Genomic DNA, 20,667 nt, shown 5'->3' with positions numbered 1-20,667 from the left:
CATGCCAAATCTTTTTAGTTTCCTGAGGGGGAATAGGCTTTGTCGTGCCCTCTTCACGACTGTCTTGGTGTGTTTGGACCATTCTAGTTTGTTGTTGATGTGGACAACGAGTAACTTGAAGCTCTCAACCTGCTCCACTACAGTCCCGTCGATGAGAATGGGGGCGTGCTCGGTCCTCCTTTCCCTGTAGTGAAGTGGCTTCGGGACAAGAGTGGTCTCAAGGTCCTTGAGTGGCCCAGCCAGAGTCTGGATTTGAACCCGATCGAACATCTCTGGAGACCTGAAAATAGCTGTGCAGCAACGCTCCTCATCCAACTTGACAGAGCTTGAGAAGAATGGGAGAAACTCTCCAAATACATGTGTACCAAGCTTGTAGCGTCATACCCAAGAAGACTCGAGGCTGTAATTGCTGCCAAAGGTGCTTCAACAAAGTACTGAGTCAAGGGTCTGAGTAGCAGCAGCGTAAAATAGCAGCAGCTTTTGTAAAATGTGATTTTTTTTATTTTTTATTGGTAATACATTCGCAAACATTTCTAAACCTGTTTTTGCATTGTCATTATGGGGCATTGTGTGTAGATTGATGAGGGAAAAAACTATTTAATCCATTTTAGAATAAGGCTGTAAAATGTAACAAAATGTGGAAAAAGTCAAGGGGTCTGAATACTTTCTGAATGCACTGTATATTCAAGACTCAATGGATATTAATTTAAAAAGTCTAAAAATGGATAAAGCAACAGCAGATTGCCCCTTTAAATCAAAATAGTGACTTTCAGTCTGTAGCGTGAGCTGTATGTTTTGTATGCATTTTAGTGTACTAGCAGATCAGTGATACAATACTACTTCTGTTCATCACCAAGCAATGTAGCTACAACAACTTGTCAAAGATTGAGGCCAACCAATACAGCTACAATGTAGTAACCTTTATTGCTTTCCTTCAACAACTTCATTTCCATTACAAAAAAATGTAATCGTTCATTTGCGTTATCCCCCAGTTCCCGCCATCCCAACCTCATAGGAATAGTACAGATACCATTCATTGTACAGTTTAAGAACAATTAATTAAAAACTTCACTGATATCAAACCTAATGGCAACATGAGGCCAATCCAATCCACTTTATAGGGGACTGAAATGTCTAGTCACACGGTGCTGAAAGATTGCCTGTCCTCAGTGATCGTCACTGGTTTAGGAGTTTCACATAGCAGTACTATGACAGTTTATTCTGTGTTGTATTGTTGTACTGTGTAGGGAAGATAGTGAGAAAAAGGCACCTTGGACTGCTCTTAACAAGCTCCCCAGTAGGCCACGTTTCCTAGTCCCAGCCTGCTTAAGTACTCAACTACCAAGAGATAATGCGCACCAAGGCAGAGCCAATGATGGGAAAAAGTACCCAAATGTCATACTTCAGTAAAAGTAAAGTTACCTTAATAGAAAATGACTCAAGTAAAAGTCACCCAGTAAAATACTACTCGAGTAAAAGTCTACATTTGGTTTTAAAATATACCTAAGTATCAAAAGTAAATGTAATTGCTAAAATATACTTAAGTATCAAAGCAAAAGTTAGACTAATTAAAAATTCCTTATATTAAGTAAACCAGACGGTACAATTCTTGTTATTTAAATTTACGGATAGCCAGGGCACACTCCAACACTCAGACATCATTTACAAATTAAGAATGTGTTTAGTGAGTCCGCCAGAGCAGAGGCAGTAGGGATGTTCTCTTGATAAGTGTGAATTGAACCCTTTTCTGTCCTGCTAAGCATTCAAAATGTAACAAGTACTTTTGGGTGTCAGGGAAAATGTATGGAGTAAAAAGTACATTCTTTTCTTTAGGAATGTAGTGAAGTAAAAGTTGTAAAAAATATAACTAGCAAAGAAAAGTACAGATACCCCAAAAAATGACTTAAGTAATATTTAAAAGTCTTTTTACACCACTGGTAGCACAAAGTCAGAAGGAACAAGAACGTATGACGATCCCAACATTCATACTTATGGGGCCCATCATTGACCCAGAGGGCAACGCAGCTGTTAAAACAGATGCACTTTTTCTTGAAATGACTTTTTGTTTTCATCAAGGTGTTCAGATGGAAGCAGTCAGTTATTGAACTTGAGGAGTCTCCTCTTTATTGAAGTCAAAACAAATTCTTGCCCCCCGTACGACTTACACCCAATGTTTCATAACCTTCATTCCATATTTGTATAACACTATAGATTTAAATAAAACTAATTTAATCACATAATCCAAACTCATGAATTAAACTCAATCACAGAGCCATGAACAGCAGACTGATGCCTTTCCCAGTTGGACTCCTGTAACAGTATACATATTGGATAATCAACCAAAAGCATTGCTATTCATTAACACTAAATCCACCGGAAAAAATGACTTAAGATCTTTTTTTTTTTTTTTTTTTTTACAAAACAGCCTACAACAGAATAGCCAATAAAAGAAGAGCACAGAGAAACCCACCTATCACAGTGTTGTCCAGTGTCAAATAGGAAAAAAGGGTTTACAGCTGAAAGGGAGGGGCAGAGAAACACACAGCAACATCTTCTAGCAACACTAGTGGATTGACAATGAGGGAGTCAGTCAGTGAGCAACAGAGTGAAAGTGAGAGACAACACAGAGAGAGAGAGGGGGAGAGAGACAACACAGAGAGAGGGGGAGAGAGACAACACAGAGGGAGAGGCCGAGAGAGAGAGGCCGAGAGAGAGAGGCAGGGAGAAAGCGAGAGAAAAAAAGAGACTGACAGAGAGACGGTGAGAGAAAGAGACAAGGGCATCATTGAGCCCATTGGTTCCTGAGACTGATCTAAATAGATACATGTGTATAAAAAGGTACATATAGCCTGCCCACCCCTCTCGTTGTGCGGCAGGCGTATCTAAAGTGCACAGATATAAAGACAGGAAATAAAGAACATTAATTACCGGCCAGCAACAAACAATGACACTGCCCCCTCCTCCCGCCCCCTCCCAAACTCTGCAACGCTGACCAATTCAAAATAAATTAAATGCATTACATTTTGTAATGATATAGATAATAACAATGATAAAAATATATATATATAGACAATCTAAAATATATACCCCATAACAGAAAATATTCCATTGGATGTAAACCGTTTAAATGGATAAAAGTGGGTTCCCCTCGTCATCATAACCAAGGGGAGGCTACAGCTCTGGTAAGACCTCCTTGGTGCAGGTGCACTACACTAGATTAAACCCAGGCTACCACAGCCATGTACAGTAACACTATTGAACAGCTTTAAACCTGCCCTGAAGAAGGCATCAGTTTTAGAAACCTCTATAGACTTACTCTATACATATTTTCTTCCTTTCAAGTCCACCATTATGTATGTATGGACACGGACACACCATTACTCCAAAATAACAAGACCGCTCAATCGAGAAATGTGTTTTTGAAACTTCATCTTATTATAGTCCGTTTCCAATTTGGGATTGTTTAAGATTAGTAAGAGATGTTTGCCAATTAATTCAAGAAATATTCTGCAAACTATGGGCTATGCTGTGGTCTGTCATGTTCACTTTGACAGAACATCTTCAGCCTTTCAAACTACTGTGACTGATAATCTGAATCAACAGCACATCGTACACATGACTCTGATATTGTGAAAAGCCATCTTAAGCTGCTCTTAAGTTTCTTACACTTGTACACACACCCGTGTGCCCACACACCCGAGTGCCCACACACCCGAGTGCCCACACACCCGAGTGCCCACACACCCGAGTGCCCACACACCCGAGTGCCCACACACCCACCATTAAATCTAATATGTGCTCTAAATGTATTTGGATCTTTTGTTGAGCGTCACCTGCTTTCTCAAACAGAAAGTGTCTATTGTTCAGAGTGAGCCAGATAGAGTGCTGTGAGTAGTAGCCGTCGCTGTGGTCAAGCCACCCGGGGTGCTTGGACTGCTGTTAGGCCTACTGCTTCCTATGAACCACCTGGGGACAGTCTTGTTTGAAATGCTTACAGCAACTCTTCTAATATAATGCACTAAGGGCCATAGAGGCCACTACATGCATTCATAATGCATTGCCCTCGAACTGTTACGAGGACAGACTGTACACCATATCACAGAGACAGACTATGGACATGTTGGTAAAAAGCCTGATGAAAGTCATTCCAAGAAGACCAAGTGGTTCCTTAAAAAAGGCACACCTGAATCTAAAGTTAATGTTTTTTCACCTTAAAACGATGATCAAATTAAAAGACAAATTTCCCTCGTACTAATTTCACAATAAGAACTAAAGAAACATGGCTAAGTAGAAGTGGTTGTGTCTTTGTGTGCCCCCTTGGCATTGGTATGGTAGCAGCTGTTAGGGCAACGGACAGGGCCATGAAGGACACTGGCCCCTGCTGTGTGGGAGGACAGGAGGACAACGCCACCTGGTGGGCTAGGGGCTGACGTGGCACTCTCCCTGCTCCTCCCGTCCCTCCCTCATAAGGAGGTCTCAGCATCCCCATACTTCTCCCCCTGGTCATTCTCCAAGTTTATCTTCACACAGGAAACCTTCGCCTGGCTGGGAAAAGAAAATAACACTATCATCATCACCACCACCGAAATTCAGTTCATTCATTGAAAAATTATAATTATATTTAAATATAGCTGTTTACAATTAATGAATTAAACTTGAATTTCATTAAGTTAAATCCTCCAAACTCATTCAACAAATGATAACCCAATATGAACCCACTCACCACCCATTTGCCACACAACGTGCAATGTTGCAAAATGTTTAAATGCAACATTGCAAGACTGAACGTACCCCAGGTGGATCCAAATGCTCTTATCTTTGGTTTCTTTGAAAATATTGGCAGTTCTAAGACATTTGCCATACATCCAGTACTATTGATTTGCAAGTTGGTGCATCATAGTATCTCGATTGTGGGTGGGAGTGTTAAAATTAGCCTTTACGCTCTTAGTTCATTGAAAGGTTATTCAAAGGTTAATATACTGTCAAGCACAAAAAGGTATGGGTTCAACTTCTGGACTATATAGGACAATAGGGTGGAGACATAGAAACACGAGGCTGGATTCCAAAAGGGAACACTTGCTCCCTTCTCTGGCCCTCAATCTTGAGAGTAAGCAATAATAGCCGTATACAAGGTTTCATCAATATTCCCCCACACTTAAAAGCATGTGATTGAGACACATATTGATAAGTGCATGAAATTAATGTACATTTTTAAATAGTTTCAGAATTCATTTTCAAAATATTTAAATAGAAAAGTATTTATTTGTTGGTTTAAATATTTAGTCAAAATGATTATCAGGGTGTGATTTTCTGAGAGGGATGGGAGCATGTTTCTGGGTTTGGCCCCAGCAGCCAGACAGGAAGAGGAAGGATGAACACCTGAACCATACCGAGGAGGAGTTATAGCTACCTGGCACTATGTTTCAGAGCTTTGGCACTGTCAGAGTTCATGGAGACAGACTTCCAATTGGCGGTTTTGGCCATTTCATCAGAAATGTTTACCATAGAGGGGTCCAAACTGCAGGGGAAGAAACACAAACCACCCTCAGCAGGCGTACAAGGACACCCCCCCCCCTCAGTGTGAGTCTCATTTCTGAAACAAGCTCATGAATGATCTTTGCTTGGCTGCAGTCAACATACAGTATTACAGAGGACCCTTAGAAAACTATCATAACCATAATAAATTGCAATACTAAGGGAAATTAGCTATTTAGTATTACTTCAAATATAATAGTTGGATGAAATAGTCGCTTGATTGCAAGCACAGTCTGTGATTGGTCGTTTTTCTGGTGGTTGTCTTTGTGGTTGTTATGGGGCTGAGGGTCAGGGGGTCATGTTCAACAACAAATCAAACACGAGGGCTGTATTTCATTCCACAAGGCTGTCCACTTCCATAAGCCCTTCAGAGGGGAGGAAACAGCGGTGTGGAATGAAACCGGTCCGAGGTGGTCATGGGCAGTTAATCAACCAGGTGGGAGAGCAGCTGTATGAGTGGTGCATGGTGAGACTAGAGCAGGCCTGAGACTGAGACCAACCCCTGCTCTCTCCTCTGCGTCGTGTGGCATGTCCAACTCAACACTGCTGTCACACCTGCTTTGGGAGAGACGGGTCAGTGCTTCAAAAGGGGTTACTCTTCCCTGTTACATGAATATACAAGTCCATAGTTCTCCAAAGTGCTTCTAAATACATTACAGAACCCGTGAGGAACAGCACTGATGGGCTATGGTGAATGGGCCGTGACTTCCTCCAAGTATAATGGACATTGATATACTGCATCAAAATTGTCCCCAACCACTAACCTGACTTTGAGGGTCTTGAGGATGCCCGGCCCGTCGTAGGGGTGTGCTATGCCCTCTTCCACTTCCAGCAGGCGCTGAGCCTCCTGTAACCAGGGAAACAGAGGGAAAGTGTCAGTGGCACTGTCACAGCTCTCTGCAGTAGTCTGTGAGAACAGTGGGACTGTCACAGCTCTCTGCAGTAGTCTGTGAGAACAGTGGGACTGTCACAGCTCTCTGCAGTAGTCTGTGAGAACAGTGGGACTGTCACAGCTCTCTGCAGTAGTCTGTGAGAACAGTGGGACTGTCACAGCTCTCTGCAGTAGTCTGTGAGAACAGTGGGACTATCACAGCTCTCTGCAGTAGTCTGTGAGAACAGTGGGACTGTCACAGCTCTCTGCAGTAGTCTGTGAGAACAGTGGGACTGTCACAGCTCTCTGCAGTAGTCTGTGAGAACAGTGGGACTGTCACAGCTCTCTGCAGTAGTCTGTGAGAACAGTGGGACTGTCACAGCTCTCTGCAGTAGTCTGTGAGAACAGTGGGACTGTCACAGCTCTCTGCAGTAGTCTGTGAGAACAGTGGGACTGTCACAGCTCTCTGCAGTAGTCTGTGAGAACAGTGGGACTGTCACAGCTCTCTGCAGTAGTCTGTGAGAACAGTGGGACTGTCACAGCTCTCTGCAGTAGTCTGTGAGAACAGTGGGACTGTCACAGCTCTCTGCAGTAGTCTGTGAGAACAGTGGGACTGTCACAGCTCTCTGCAGTAGTCTGTGAGAACAGTTGGACTGTCACAGCTCTCTGCAGTAGTCTGTGAGAACAGTGGGACTGTCACAGCTCTCTGCAGTAGTCTGTGAGAACAGTGGGACTGTCACAGCTCTCTGCAGTAGTCTGTGAGAACAGTGGGACTGTCACAGCTCTCTGCAGTAGTCTGTGAGAACAGTGGGACTGTCACAGCTCTCTGCAGTAGTCTGTGAGAACAGTGGGACTGTCACAGCTCTCTGCAGTAGTCTGTGAGAACAGTGGGACTGTCACAGCTCTCTGCAGTAGTCTGTGAGAACAGTGGGACTGTCACAGCTCTCTGCAGTAGTCTGTGAGAACAGTGGGACTGTCACAGCTCTCTGCAGTAGTCTGTGAGAACAGTTGGACTGTCACAGCTCTCTGCAGTAGTCTGTGAGAACAGTGGGACTGTCACAGCTCTCTGCAGTAGTCTGTGAGAACAGTGGGACTGTCACAGCTCTCTGCAGTAGTCTGTGAGAACAGTTGGACTGTCAGCTCTCTGCAGTAGTCTGTGAGAACAGTGTGACTGTCACAGCTCTCTGCAGTAGTCTGTGAGAACAGTGGGACTGTCACAGCTCTCTGCAGTAGTCTGTGAGAACAGTGGGACTGTCACAGCTCTCTGCAGTAGTCTGTGAGAACAGTGTGACTGTCACAGCTCTCTGCAGTAGTCTGTGAGAACAGTGGGACTGTCACAGCTCTCTGCAGTAGTCTGTGAGAACAGTGGGACTGTCACAGCTCTCTGCAGTAATCTGTGAGAACAGTGGGACTGTCACAGCTCTCTGCAGTAGTCTGTGAGAACAGTGGGACTGTCACAGCTCTCTGCAGTAGTCTGTGAGAACAGTGGGACTATCACAGCTCTCTGCAGTAGTCTGTGAGAACAGTGGGACTATCACAGCTCTCTGCAGTAGTTGGACGCACACCTCCTTGGCTTTCTTCTTCTTGTCGTCCTCCTTCTTCTTCTTGCTCTCAGGCATCAGGTCGTCCAGCCAGCTCAGCTCCCTGTTGGTGAAACATAGATCCAGCAGCTTCCGTATAAACACCAGGGCCAACACCTAGAGACACCAAAACAAAATCAGTGACTTGTACTTTTAACTCTTCATTAAAATGGCATCATCCTGACAATCCAATTCTGTGCCATCTCTTTGCTTGACGTATTCTCTGTCTTCAGTTCATACTTGTGTTTCTGTGAAGTGTCTTTCTAGCGCCATACTAACAGCATATCCATATTCTTACCATCATGGGGAAGACGACGGCGGCGGCGGACGCCTTGATGACCCACAGCAGCACCAGGCAGGTGAGCTGCACCAGGGTGAACACATGGACCTTCCACAGGGGAACGTAGCGCAGGTAGATCAGGTCCGGCTGGTGCTTGGCTGGCATGCAGAACAGCTTGATACGGTCAAAGAACTACAGGAGAGGACAACCACAACACAACCATGTTGAGACCACAGGAGGCTGCTGGGGGGAGGACAGCTCATAATAATGTCCAAAACAGCAAATGGAATGGCATCAAACACCTGGAAACCATGTGTTTGATACCATTCCACTTATTCCGCTCCAGTCATTACCACTAGTCTGTTCTCTTTAATTAGGTGCCAACAACCTCCTGTGGTTCAGATGTACCGTTGAGCAAGTGTGTGTGGGGGGGGGGGGGGGCAACACTGCAGTGTAAACCTACGTCACTGATCACATGACATAACACACCACACAGACTGACCTGGATGCCTTTGAGTGAGGACACACCCATGTAGAGAAACACCCCGTAGAGGACTGGCATAGGGATGAACTAGAAAGACAACACAGGGAACAGAAGGTACTTTTTAGTAATTTAATCATAGTCCTCACCCTTTTCTCATTTCTTTACCCACAAACCACTGGGGTGTGCCAAATAATACTTCCCTTTCCTCATCACTCTGCTATCAAAAATAAATGATGTTCCAAAACAGTGAAAGGATGTTGAGGATCTGATCAAGAAATTGGGCACCAGCCTGCTATCCTATAAGAGCATCTCTTCTTGATTTGGAACATCCTACCAGTCTATAACAGAGTCATCTCACCTTGAGCACTGAGGTCATGAAGACAGAGCAGCCCATAAGGATGAAGATCATGAAGCTGGTGACCCTCTGCTCTCTGATCCCCAGGAACTTGGGCTGTTCCCCGGGGGCCGAGCACTCTGACTCCAGCTTCAGACTGTTGACGTGGGAGATGGAGAGCACGGTGGCCGCTACGAACCAGGGCAGGCCCATGATGGAGCACACCCCCAGCATCACAGACACCACCAGAAGATCCAGGTGGTAGCCACAGCCTTTCTGATGGGGGGGGTGAGACAGTCCGTCAGGAGAGAGGACAACCAGGGAGGGGGAGTCAGTCAGGAGAGAGGACAACCAGGGAAGGGGTGAGAGTCAGGAGAGGGGCCAACCAGGGAGGGGGTGAGAGTCAGGAGAGGGGCCAACCAGGGAGGGGGTGAGAGTCAGGAGAGGGGCCAACCTCTCTCTCTCTAGATATCAGCCTGTCTTCCTCTGTCACAACCTCTCTCTCTCTAGATATCAACCTGTCTTCCTCTGTCACAACCTCTCTATCTAGATATCAGCCTGTCTTCCTCTGTCACAACCTCTCTCTCTCTCTCTCTCTAGATATCAGTCGGTCTTCCTCTGTCACAACCTCTCTCTCTAGATAGTCTTTCTTCCTCTGTCACAACCTCTCTCTCTCTAGATATCAGCCGGTCTTCCTCTGTCACAACCTCTCTCTAGATATCAGTCGGTCTTCCTCTGTCACAACCTCTCTCTCTAGATATCAGCCGGTCTTCCTCTGTCACAACCTCTCTCTCTCTCTCTCTAGATATCAGTCGGTCTTCCTCTGTCACAACCTCTCTCTCTAGATATCAGCCTGTCTTCCTCTGTCACAACCTCTCTCTCTCTCTAGATATCAGCCTGTCTTCCTCTGTCACAACCTCTCTATCTAGATATCAGTCTTCCAGTCTGTCTCTCACCTTGAGTTTGTGCTCCTTCCTGTTGATGATGACGGCGGTGATCTGTTGGTCCATGAAGATGAGGATGGTGCAGAGCAGGGCAGGGATGGCTGCAGCCAGCATGGTCCACCAGGGGTTGGTCCCAAGCGGGGAGATCAGCCAGCCACGGTTCTCAGACGTGGGCTAGAGGAGCAGGCACGGTCAGGAAAGAACGTCACAACACATACAGTAAACCAGTAGGTCACAACACACACAGTAAACCGGAACGTCACAACACATACAGTAAACCGGTACGTCACAACACATACAGTAAACCAGTAGGTCACAACACATACAGTACACCAGTAGATCACAACACACACAGTAAACCAGTAGGTCACAACACACACAGTAAACCAGTAGGTCACAACACATACAGTAAACCAGTAGATCACAACACATACAGTAAACCAGTAGGTCACAACACACACAGTAAACCAGTAGATCACAACACATACAGTAAACCAGTAGGTCACAACACATACAGTACACCAGTAGATCACAACACATACAGTAAACCAGTAGGTCACAACACATACAGTAAACCAGTAGGTCACAACACATACAGTAAACCGGTAGGTCACAACACATACAGTAAACCAGTAGATCACAACACATACAGTAAACCGGTAGGTCACAACACATACAGTACACCAGTAGATCACAACACATACAGTAAACCAGTAGGTCACAACACATACAGTAAACCAGTAGGTCACAACACATACAGTAAACCAGTAGGTCACAACACACACAGTAAACCAGTAGGTCACAACACACACAGTAAACCAGTAGGTCACAACACATACAGTACACCAGTAGGTCACAACACATACAGTAAACCAGTAGGTCACAACACACACAGTAAACCAGGAGGTCACAACACACACACAGTAAACCAGTAGGTCACAACACACACAGTAAACCAGTAGATCACAACACATACAGTAAACCAGTAGGTCACAACACATACAGTACACCAGTAGATCACAACACATACAGTAAACCAGTAGGTCACAACACATACAGTAAACCAGTAGGTCACAACACACACAGTAAACCAGTAGGTCACAACACATACAGTAAACCAGTAGGTCACAACACACACAGTAAACCAGTAGGTCACAACACACACAGTAAACCAGTAGATCACAACACATACAGTAAACCAGTAGGTCACAACACACACAGTAAACCAGTAGGTCACAACACACACAGTAAACCAGGAGGTCACAACACACACAGTAAACCAGGAGGTCACAACACACACAGTAAACCAGGACATCACAACACACACAGTAAACCAGTAGGTCACAACACACACAGTAAACCAGGACATCACAACACACACAGTAAACCAGTAGATCACAACACACACAGTAAACCAGTAGGTCACAACACACACAGTAAACCAGGACATCACAACACACACAGTAAACCAGTAGGTCACAACACACACAGTAAACCAGGACATCACAACACACACAGTAAACCAGTAGGTCACAACACACACAGTAAACCAGTAGGTCACAACACACACAGTAAACCAGGAGGTCACAACACACACAGTAAACCAGTAGGTCACAACACACACAGTAAACCAGTAGATCACAACACACACAGTAAACCAGTAGGTCACAACACATACAGTAAACCAGTAGGTCACAACACACACAGTAAACCAGTAGATCACAACACACACAGTAAACCAGTAGGTCACAACACACACAGTAAACCAGTAGGTCACAACACACACAGTAAACCAGTAGGTCACAACACACACAGTAAACCAGTAGGTCACAACACACACAGTAAACCAGGAGGTCACAACACACACAGTAAACCAGTAGGTCACAACACACACAGTAAACCAGTAGGTCACAACACATACAGTAAACCAGGAGGTCACAACACACACAGTAAACCAGTAGGTCACAACACACACAGTAAACCAGTAGGTCACAACACATACAGTAAACCAGTAGGTCACAACACACACAGTAAACCAGTAGATCACAACACACACAGTAAACCAGTAGGTCACAACACACACAGTAAACCAGTAGGTCACAACACATACAGTAAACCAGGAGGTCACAACACACACAGTACACCAGTAGGTCACAACACACACAGTAAACCAGTAGGTCACAACACATACAGTACACCAGTAGGTCACAACACACACAGTAAACCAGTAGGTCACAACACATACAGTACACCAGTAGGTCACAACACACACAGTAAACCAGTAGGTCACAACACACACAGTAAACCAGTAGGTCACAACACACACAGTAAACCAGTAGGTCACAACACATACAGTACACCAGTAGGTCACAACACACACAGTAAACCAGTAGGTCACAACACATACAGTAAACCAGGAGGTCACAACACACACAGTAAACCAGTAGATCACAACACATACAGTAAACCAGGAGGTCACAACACACACACAGTAAACCAGGTGGTCACAACACACACAGTAAACCAGTAGGTCACAACACACACAGTACACCAGTAGATCACAACACATACAGTAAACCAGGTGGTCACAACACACACAGTAAACCAGTAGGTCACAACACACACAGTACACCAGTAGGTCACAACACACACAGTAAACCAGTAGATCACAACACACACAGTAAACCAGTAGGTCACAACACACACAGTAAACCAGTAGGTCACAACACACACAGTACACCAGTAGATCACAACACATACAGTAAACCAGGAGGTCACAACACACACACAGTAAACCAGGAGGTCACAACACACACAGTAAACCAGTAGGTCCCCTGCTGATTTTGTACGTTTGCCCACTGACAAAGAAATGATCAGTTTATAATTTTAAATGGTAGGTTTATTTGAACAGTGAGAGACAGAATAACAACAAAAACATCCAGAAAAACACATGTCAAAAATGTTATTAATTGATTTGCATTTTTATTTTTTTAAATAAATTTTATCCCATTTTCTCCCCAATTTTCGTGGTATCCAATCGCTAGTAATTACTATCTTGTCTCATCGCTACAACTCCCGTACAGGCTCGGGAGAGACGAAGGTCGAAAGCCATGCGTCCTCCGAAGCACAACCCAACCAAGCCGCACTGCTTCTTAACACAGCGCGCCTCCAACCCGGAAGCCAGCCGCACCAATGTGTCGGAGGAAACACCGTGTACCTGGCCCCCTTGGTTAGCGCGCACTGCGCCCGGCCCGCCACAGGAGTCGCTGGAGCGCGATGAGACAAGGATATCCCTACCGGCCAAACCCTCCCTAACCCGGACGACGCTATGCCAATTGTGCGTCGCCCCACGGACCTCCCGGTCGCGGCCGGCTGCGACAGAGCCTGGGCGCGAACCCAGAGACTCTGGTGGCGCAGTTAGCACTGCGATGCAGTGCCCTAGACCACTGCGCCACCCGGGAGGCCTGATTAGCATTTTAATGAGGGAAATAAGTATTTGACCCCCTCTCAATCAGAAAGATTTCTGGCTCCCAGGTGTCTTTTATACAGGTAACGAGCTGAGATTAGGAGCACACTCTCTAATCTCAGTTTGTTACCTGTATAAAAGACACCTGTCCACAGAAGCAATCAATCAATCAGATTCCAATCAATCAGATTCCAAACTCTCCACCATGGCCAAGACCAAAGAGCTCTCCAAGGATGTCAGGGACAAGATTGTAGACCTACACAAGGCTGGAATGGGCTACAAGACCATCGTCAAGCAGCTTAGTGAGAAGGTGACAACAGTTGGTGCGATAAACACAAAAGAACTGTCAATCTCCCTCGGCCTGGGGCTCCATGCAAGACCTCACCTCGTGGAGTTGCAATGATCATGAGAACGGTGAGGAATCAGCCCAGAACTACACGGGAGGATCTTGTCAATGATCTCAAAGCAGCTGGGACCATAGTCACCAAGAAAACAATTGGTAACACACTACGCTGTGAAGGACTGAAATCCTGCAGCGCCCGCAAGGCCCCCCTGCTCAAGAAAGCACATATACATGCCCGTCTGAAGTTTGCCAATGAACATCTGAATGATTCAGAGGACAACTGGGTGAAAGTGTTGTGGTCAGATGACACCAAAATGGAGCTCTTTGGCATCAACTCAACTCGCCGTGTTTGGAGGAGGAGGAATGCTGCCTATGACCCCAAGAACACCATCCCCACCGTCAAACATGGAGGTGGAAATATTATGCTTTGGGGGTATTTTTCTGCTAAGGGGACAGGACAACTTCACCGCATCAAAGAGACGATGGACGGGGCCATGTACCGTCAAATCTTGGGTGAGAACCTCCTTCCCTCAGCCAGGGCATTGAAAATGGGTCGTGGATGGTTATTCCAGCATGACAATGACCCAAAACACACGGCCAAGGCAACAAAGGAGTGGCTCAAGAAGAAGCACATTGAGGTCCTGGAGTGGCCTAGCCAGTCTCCAGACCTTAATCCCATAGACAATCTGTGGAGGGAGCTGAAGGTTCGAGTTGCCAAACGTCAACCTCGAAACCTTAATGACTTGGAGAAGATCCGCAAAGAGGAGTCGGTAAAAAAATCCCTCCTGAGATGTGTGCAAACCTGGTGGCCAACTACAAGAAACGTCTGACCTCTGTGATCGCCAACAAGTGTTTTGCCACCAAGTACTAAGTCATGTTTTGCAGAGGGGTCCAATACTTATTTCCCTCATTAAAATGCAAATCAATTTATAACTAGGACTGACCATTGCTGAGAACTTGAAAATAAGTTATCGGAAAAGGTAAAAAATGTTGGACAGGTCGATGTTAATCCCTCGTTAATATTGGCACCAAACCACCTGTCTGGATTCTTAGATTCAACACGTTTTGTTCAATATCTCAAGATAGGCTTGTCAAATTAACCACGTTTCCATCCACAGGTTTTACGCGAGTAAAGACTACGTGAAAATAATTATGACAGCTGTGATGAAAACAGGAAGTTTCGGTACAATTGTATAAATGCTGACAGATAATCAGTTCGTTTGACATGGTGCAATCTTTTTGTGTCTAAAATTAATTATGCAAGTAATGGTGGTGGAAACACCTTTATACACAAATATTGATAGAATAACCATCATATCAAAGTAAACTTGGAGTCTCGATGAGATGGTGTGTGATCCTCCCACTACAACTCAGGAAAACATGCAGTTTATTAGGCTACAGATGAAATAAGTTGTGATGAACTTCACAGGGTGGTGAAAGTGCACAGTGATGAGCTTGATGCTCCTTTCCAATAAATATTGAGGGTCTTATTCTGGCAACATGATGGTCAATGCTTGACTGCCGCTTGGCAAATAAAAACTTGTTCTTCTACAGAATCTATAAATGTAGACTAGCCTACCCGCACCGCCTTCCCGAACTGTATCAGAGCTGTTGGCTGGAGAGCATGTACCAAGACCAGAGTAAGCACATTTTCTATTTTACGCAACAGTTTTTGTAGAGTTGACAATGCGATGGAAATACATTGAACTTTAGATTTTTTATTCAGTACGCGAAAAATTTCATTTTGTGTGGACTACGTCATCACACGCTGTTTGGTGAAAACACCACTGCTGGGAAAATACGCAGATTTGTTTCATGTCGCTAATTGGATGGAAACCTAGCTACTGTTAAGGAACTTTCAGGACTGACGGAGGACACCGAGATGATTCAAATACAAGTAAAATTAATTCAATTAAAATGCCATATTAAGCAAATGATCCCAAATTTAAGACCAATAATTTCAGGTAAGGTGGTCATATTCTTATTTTAATGCTTTATGCAAAACTTAGTAACAATTTTAAACCATTTATGAAATGATAACTTTTGATACTACTTTATCACACACACTGAACTGGAACACAGAAGGCTACTAGCATAATAACATAGCTTACTTTTAAAAGGTAGACCTACAATGGAGTTAGGTTATATTGTAATGTTATTTTTGGTGTTGAGTTACTTTGGTGATGAGAGGATGAGCTGCAGCAAATTATTAGCCTAGTCATAGCTAAATAACAGTGTTTTAATCAATTGTAAGGCTGTTGCCACTGAATTCTGGTAGTTTATACTTGAAAGAATAAAACCAATCAATCACAAAATTCACTGCTGGCACATTACAGCCACTGCAGAGCAGCGCTGCCTCTCGCCTGGCTTATTGCCTCAGCGAACTGCGTCAGCCACTCCCACACAGCTAGCAAGCTAGCACCCATCATGGAAATGTGGGTGGCGAAATGGGAATTTGGACCAATCCCTGACAACCCATGAACGTAGCTATGAAGCTCTACTTTGTAACCGGCTGTGTTTTTTTCCCGTTTCTCTGAAAACACCTGAACGACAGAAGTGAGGGAAAAACATTTCACCTGATATTTCAGTGAAAAGACGTCCGATGACCATGAAACACCCTCAGGACTTTCCAATACTTCTTAGCAATACAATGTCACATCGATCGTACTCTGATCGGTTGAGGAATACCTTCCGCCAAGAGCAAATGTGAACACACCGATTTCGGGGGTTTCACAAAAAGGTCTGTCCCACAGACTTGAACATTCTTAGCATGGCACTTGTCTTACATTTGGACTTATACCCCGTAATGTCACATTCAGTATTGTGATTTTTTACACAAGGTTAACAAATTGCCACGTTAATGTTTTCAAATGATTTAATATGCATTTTGATGACCACATTGACATTTAGTCAAACAGATTTTTACAACTCTCACATAATGTCCATTGTTTGTCGTGTCACTTAACACAATAATAATAATAATAAGTATTCAGATATAATAATTTAGACTTTTTTTTAACGTTAAACAATTTAAAGGCCCAAACTAAACGGAATTCAGAGTTAACTGTTTGAAACCAATCTGTACCTGAAAGCGGTCAGGCACATTCAGTTTGGGGGAGGGAATGCCCACCAGGTAGTCCACCAGGACCATGATCATGATGGTCAGGAAGACCGCGAAGTCACTGATGGTCGACCGTACCTGGAACACAGAAGGACAGAGAGTGAGAAGGAGTGCACAGCTGAAAAGAAAAGAGGTAAAAGTTCAAGTATAGAGGATCAAACCAAAGGAGAGAGCAGAGTGGTAGGACCTAAACTCACTAGTACACAACCCTGACAGACACATCACTCCTACTCTAATGCCAAACCTTGGTGGGAAAGTAGAGCTTGGTCTTGAACTGCTTGAGGAAGGAGGAGAGGAAGAAGGTAGTGAAGAAGAGGATGACGGACCAGAAGAGGACGTCAGGGATGTAGGGACCATGGAGGCCGCAAGCTGGCCCAACAAACTCCCCACGCAGCCTAGAACACTCCTACAACACAGACCGGGGGAAGGACAGTTGAGGGATGTCAAAATCAACTTTATGTCCATGCATTTACATTTTACATTTTAGTCATTTAGCAGACGCTCTTATCCAGAGCGACTTACAGTAGAGTGCATACATTTTATTACATTTTTACATACTGAGACAAGGATATCCCTACCGGCCAAACCCTCCCTAACCCGGACGACGCTATGCCAATTGTGCGTCGCCCCACGGACCTCCCGGTTGCGGCCGGCTGCGACAGAGCCTGGGCGTGAACCCAGAGACTCTGGTGGCGCAGCTAGCACTGCGATGCAGTGCCCTAGACCACTGCGCCACCCGGGAGGCTGCATGAAATCAATATAATTTTACTATTGTAATGGAAAACAGTACGAGACAGAATACAACAATAAGAAGGTACCATGGACGCCCCATAAGCACGCACACACAGACACACGGAAAAACACACACGCAAACACAGACACACGGAAAAACACACACGCAAACACAGACACACAAAGACAGACACACGGAAAAACACACATGCAAACACAGACACACGGAAAAACACACGCAAACACACGGAAAAACACACACAAACACAGACACACAAACACAGACAGACACAAGGAAAGACACACACACAAACACAGACACACAGAAAAACACACACAACTTACATCGACATCCAGTTGGGTCCAAGATATGGATTCTGGTGCGACCCCGCTGTGGTTCCAGACCTGCTGGATCTCAGGCGTGGCGTTAACCGGCGGAGAACATTGACATCTGAGACAGAGACTGAACATTAACCGACACCGTTCACCCCTCCTACAACTGACCTAACCATCCCTCACCCCTACTACAACTGACCTAACCATCCCTCACCCCTACTACAACTGACCTAACCATCCCTCACCCCTACTACAACTGACCTAACCATCCCTCACCCCTACTACAACTGACCTAACCATCCCTCACCCCTACTACAACTGACCTAACTATCACTCACCCCTACTACAACTGACCTAACCATCCCTCACCCCTACTACAACTGACCTAACCATCACTCTCCCCTACTACAACTGACCTAACCATCCCTCACCCCTACTACAACTGACCTAACCATCCCTCACCCCTCCTACAACTGACCTAACTATCACTCACCCCTACTACAACTGACCTAACCATCCCTCACCCCTACTACAACTGACCTAACCATCACTCACCCCTACTACAACTGACCTAACCATCACTCACCCCTACTACAACTGACCTAACCACCCCTCACCCCTACTACAACTGACCTAACCATCCCTCACCCCTACTACAACTGACCTAACCATCCCTCACCCCTACTACAACTGACCTAACCATCCCTCACCCCTACTACAACTGACCTAACCATCACTTACCCCTACTACAACTGACCTAACCATCCCTCACCCCTACTACAACTGACCTAACCATCCCTCACCCCTACTACAACTGACCTAACCATCACTCACCCCTACTACAACTGACCTAACCATCCCTCACCCCTACTACAACTGACCTAACCATCCCTCACCCCTACTACAACTGACCTAACCATCCCTCACCCCTACTACAACTGACCTAACCATCCCTCACCCCTACTACAACTGACCTAACCATCACTCACCCCTACTACAACTGACCTAACCACCCCTCACCCCTACTACAACTGACCTAACCATCCCTCACCCCTACTACAACTGACCTAACCATCCCTCACCCCTACTACAACTGACCTAACCATCACTCACCCCTACTACAACTGACCTAACCATCCCTCACCCCTACTACAACTGACCTAACCATCACTCACCCCTACTACAACTGACCTAACCACCCCTCACCCCTACTACAACTGACCTAACCATCCCTCACCCCTACTACAACTGACCTAACTATCACTCACCCCTACTACAACTGACCTAACCATCACTCACCCCTACTACAACTGACCTAACCATCCCTCACCCCTACTACAACTGACCTAACTATCACTCACCCCTACTACAACTGACCTAACCATCCCTCACCCCTACTACAACTGACCTAACCATCCCTCACCCCTACTACAACTGACCTAACCATCCCTCACCCCTACTACAACTGACCTAACCATCTCTCACCCCTACTACAACTGACCTAACCATCCCTCACCCCTACTACAACTGACCTAACCATCCCTCACCCCTACTACAACTGACCTAACCATCCCTCACCCCTACTACAACTGACCTAACCATCCCTCACCCCTACTACAACTGACCTAACCATCCCTCACCCCTCCTACAACTGACCTAACCATCCCTCACCCCTACTACAACTGACCTAACCATCCCTCACCCCTACTACAACTGACCTAACCATCCCTCACCCCTACTACAACTGACCTAACCATCCCTCACCCCTACTACAACTGACCTAACTATCACTCACCCCTACTACAACTGACCTAACCATCCCTCACCCCTACTACAACTGACATAACCATCACTCACCCCTACTACAACTGACCTAACCATCCCTCACCCCTACTACAACTGACCTAACCATCCCTCACCCCTACTACAACTGACCTAACCATCCCTCACCCCTACTACAACTGACCTAACCATCCCTCACCCCTACTACAACTGACCTAACCATCCCTCACCCCTACTACAACTGACCTAACCATCCCTCACCCCTACTACAACTGACCTAACCATCCCTCACCCCTACTACAACTGACCTAACCATCACTCACCCCTACTACAACTGACCTAACCATCACTCACCCCTACTACAACTGACCTAACCATCCCTCACCCCTACTACAACTGACCTAACCATCACTCACCCCTACTACAACTGACCTAACCATCCCTCACCCCTACTACAACTGACCTAACCATCCCTCACCCCTACTACAACTGACCTAACCATCCCTCACCCCTACTACAACTGACCTAACCATCTCTCACCCCTACTACAACTGACCTAACCACCCCTCACCCCTACTACAACTGACCTAACCACCCCTCACCCCTACTACAACTGACCTAACCATCCCTCACCCCTACTACAACTGACCTAACTATCACTCACCCCTACTACAACTGACCTAACCATCACTCACCCCTACTACAACTGACCTAACCATCCCTCACCCCTACTACAACTGACCTAACTATCACTCACCCCTACTACAACTGACCTAACCATCCCTCACCCCTACTACAACTGACCTAACCATCCCTCACCCCTACTACAACTGACCTAACCATCTCTCACCCCTACTAC

At 45.5% G+C, this 20,667-nt stretch overlaps 1 protein-coding gene across 1 annotated transcript in view; it reads right to left on the bottom strand.

Moving 5' to 3' along the window:
* Positions 1-2,387: 2,387 nt before the first annotated feature.
* The window catches only part of LOC120031455 (sodium bicarbonate cotransporter 3-like), an 86,102-nt gene continuing 67,822 nt past the window's right edge, over positions 2,388-20,667 (bottom strand). Inside the window, exons 15-25 of the mRNA XM_038977220.1 lie at positions 18,036-18,141; positions 17,203-17,364; positions 16,923-17,036; positions 10,041-10,202; positions 9,109-9,360; positions 8,769-8,837; positions 8,285-8,458; positions 7,972-8,103; positions 6,300-6,382; positions 5,411-5,518; positions 2,388-4,545 (exon numbers count right to left, since the gene is read on the bottom strand). Of these exons, the coding sequence (XP_038833148.1) occupies positions 4,464-4,545; positions 5,411-5,518; positions 6,300-6,382; positions 7,972-8,103; positions 8,285-8,458; positions 8,769-8,837; positions 9,109-9,360; positions 10,041-10,202; positions 16,923-17,036; positions 17,203-17,364; positions 18,036-18,141 (1,444 nt within the window). The 3' untranslated portion in view covers positions 2,388-4,463. The remainder of the gene's footprint in view (positions 4,546-5,410; positions 5,519-6,299; positions 6,383-7,971; positions 8,104-8,284; positions 8,459-8,768; positions 8,838-9,108; positions 9,361-10,040; positions 10,203-16,922; positions 17,037-17,202; positions 17,365-18,035; positions 18,142-20,667) is intronic.

The sequence above is a fragment of the Salvelinus namaycush genome, chromosome 37 (genome assembly GCF_016432855.1).
Source record: "Salvelinus namaycush isolate Seneca chromosome 37, SaNama_1.0, whole genome shotgun sequence".
Taxonomy (NCBI): domain Eukaryota; kingdom Metazoa; phylum Chordata; class Actinopteri; order Salmoniformes; family Salmonidae; genus Salvelinus; species Salvelinus namaycush.
Note: the sequence above shows the minus strand (reverse complement) of the source record. Positions and strands in the feature narration are given on the sequence as shown.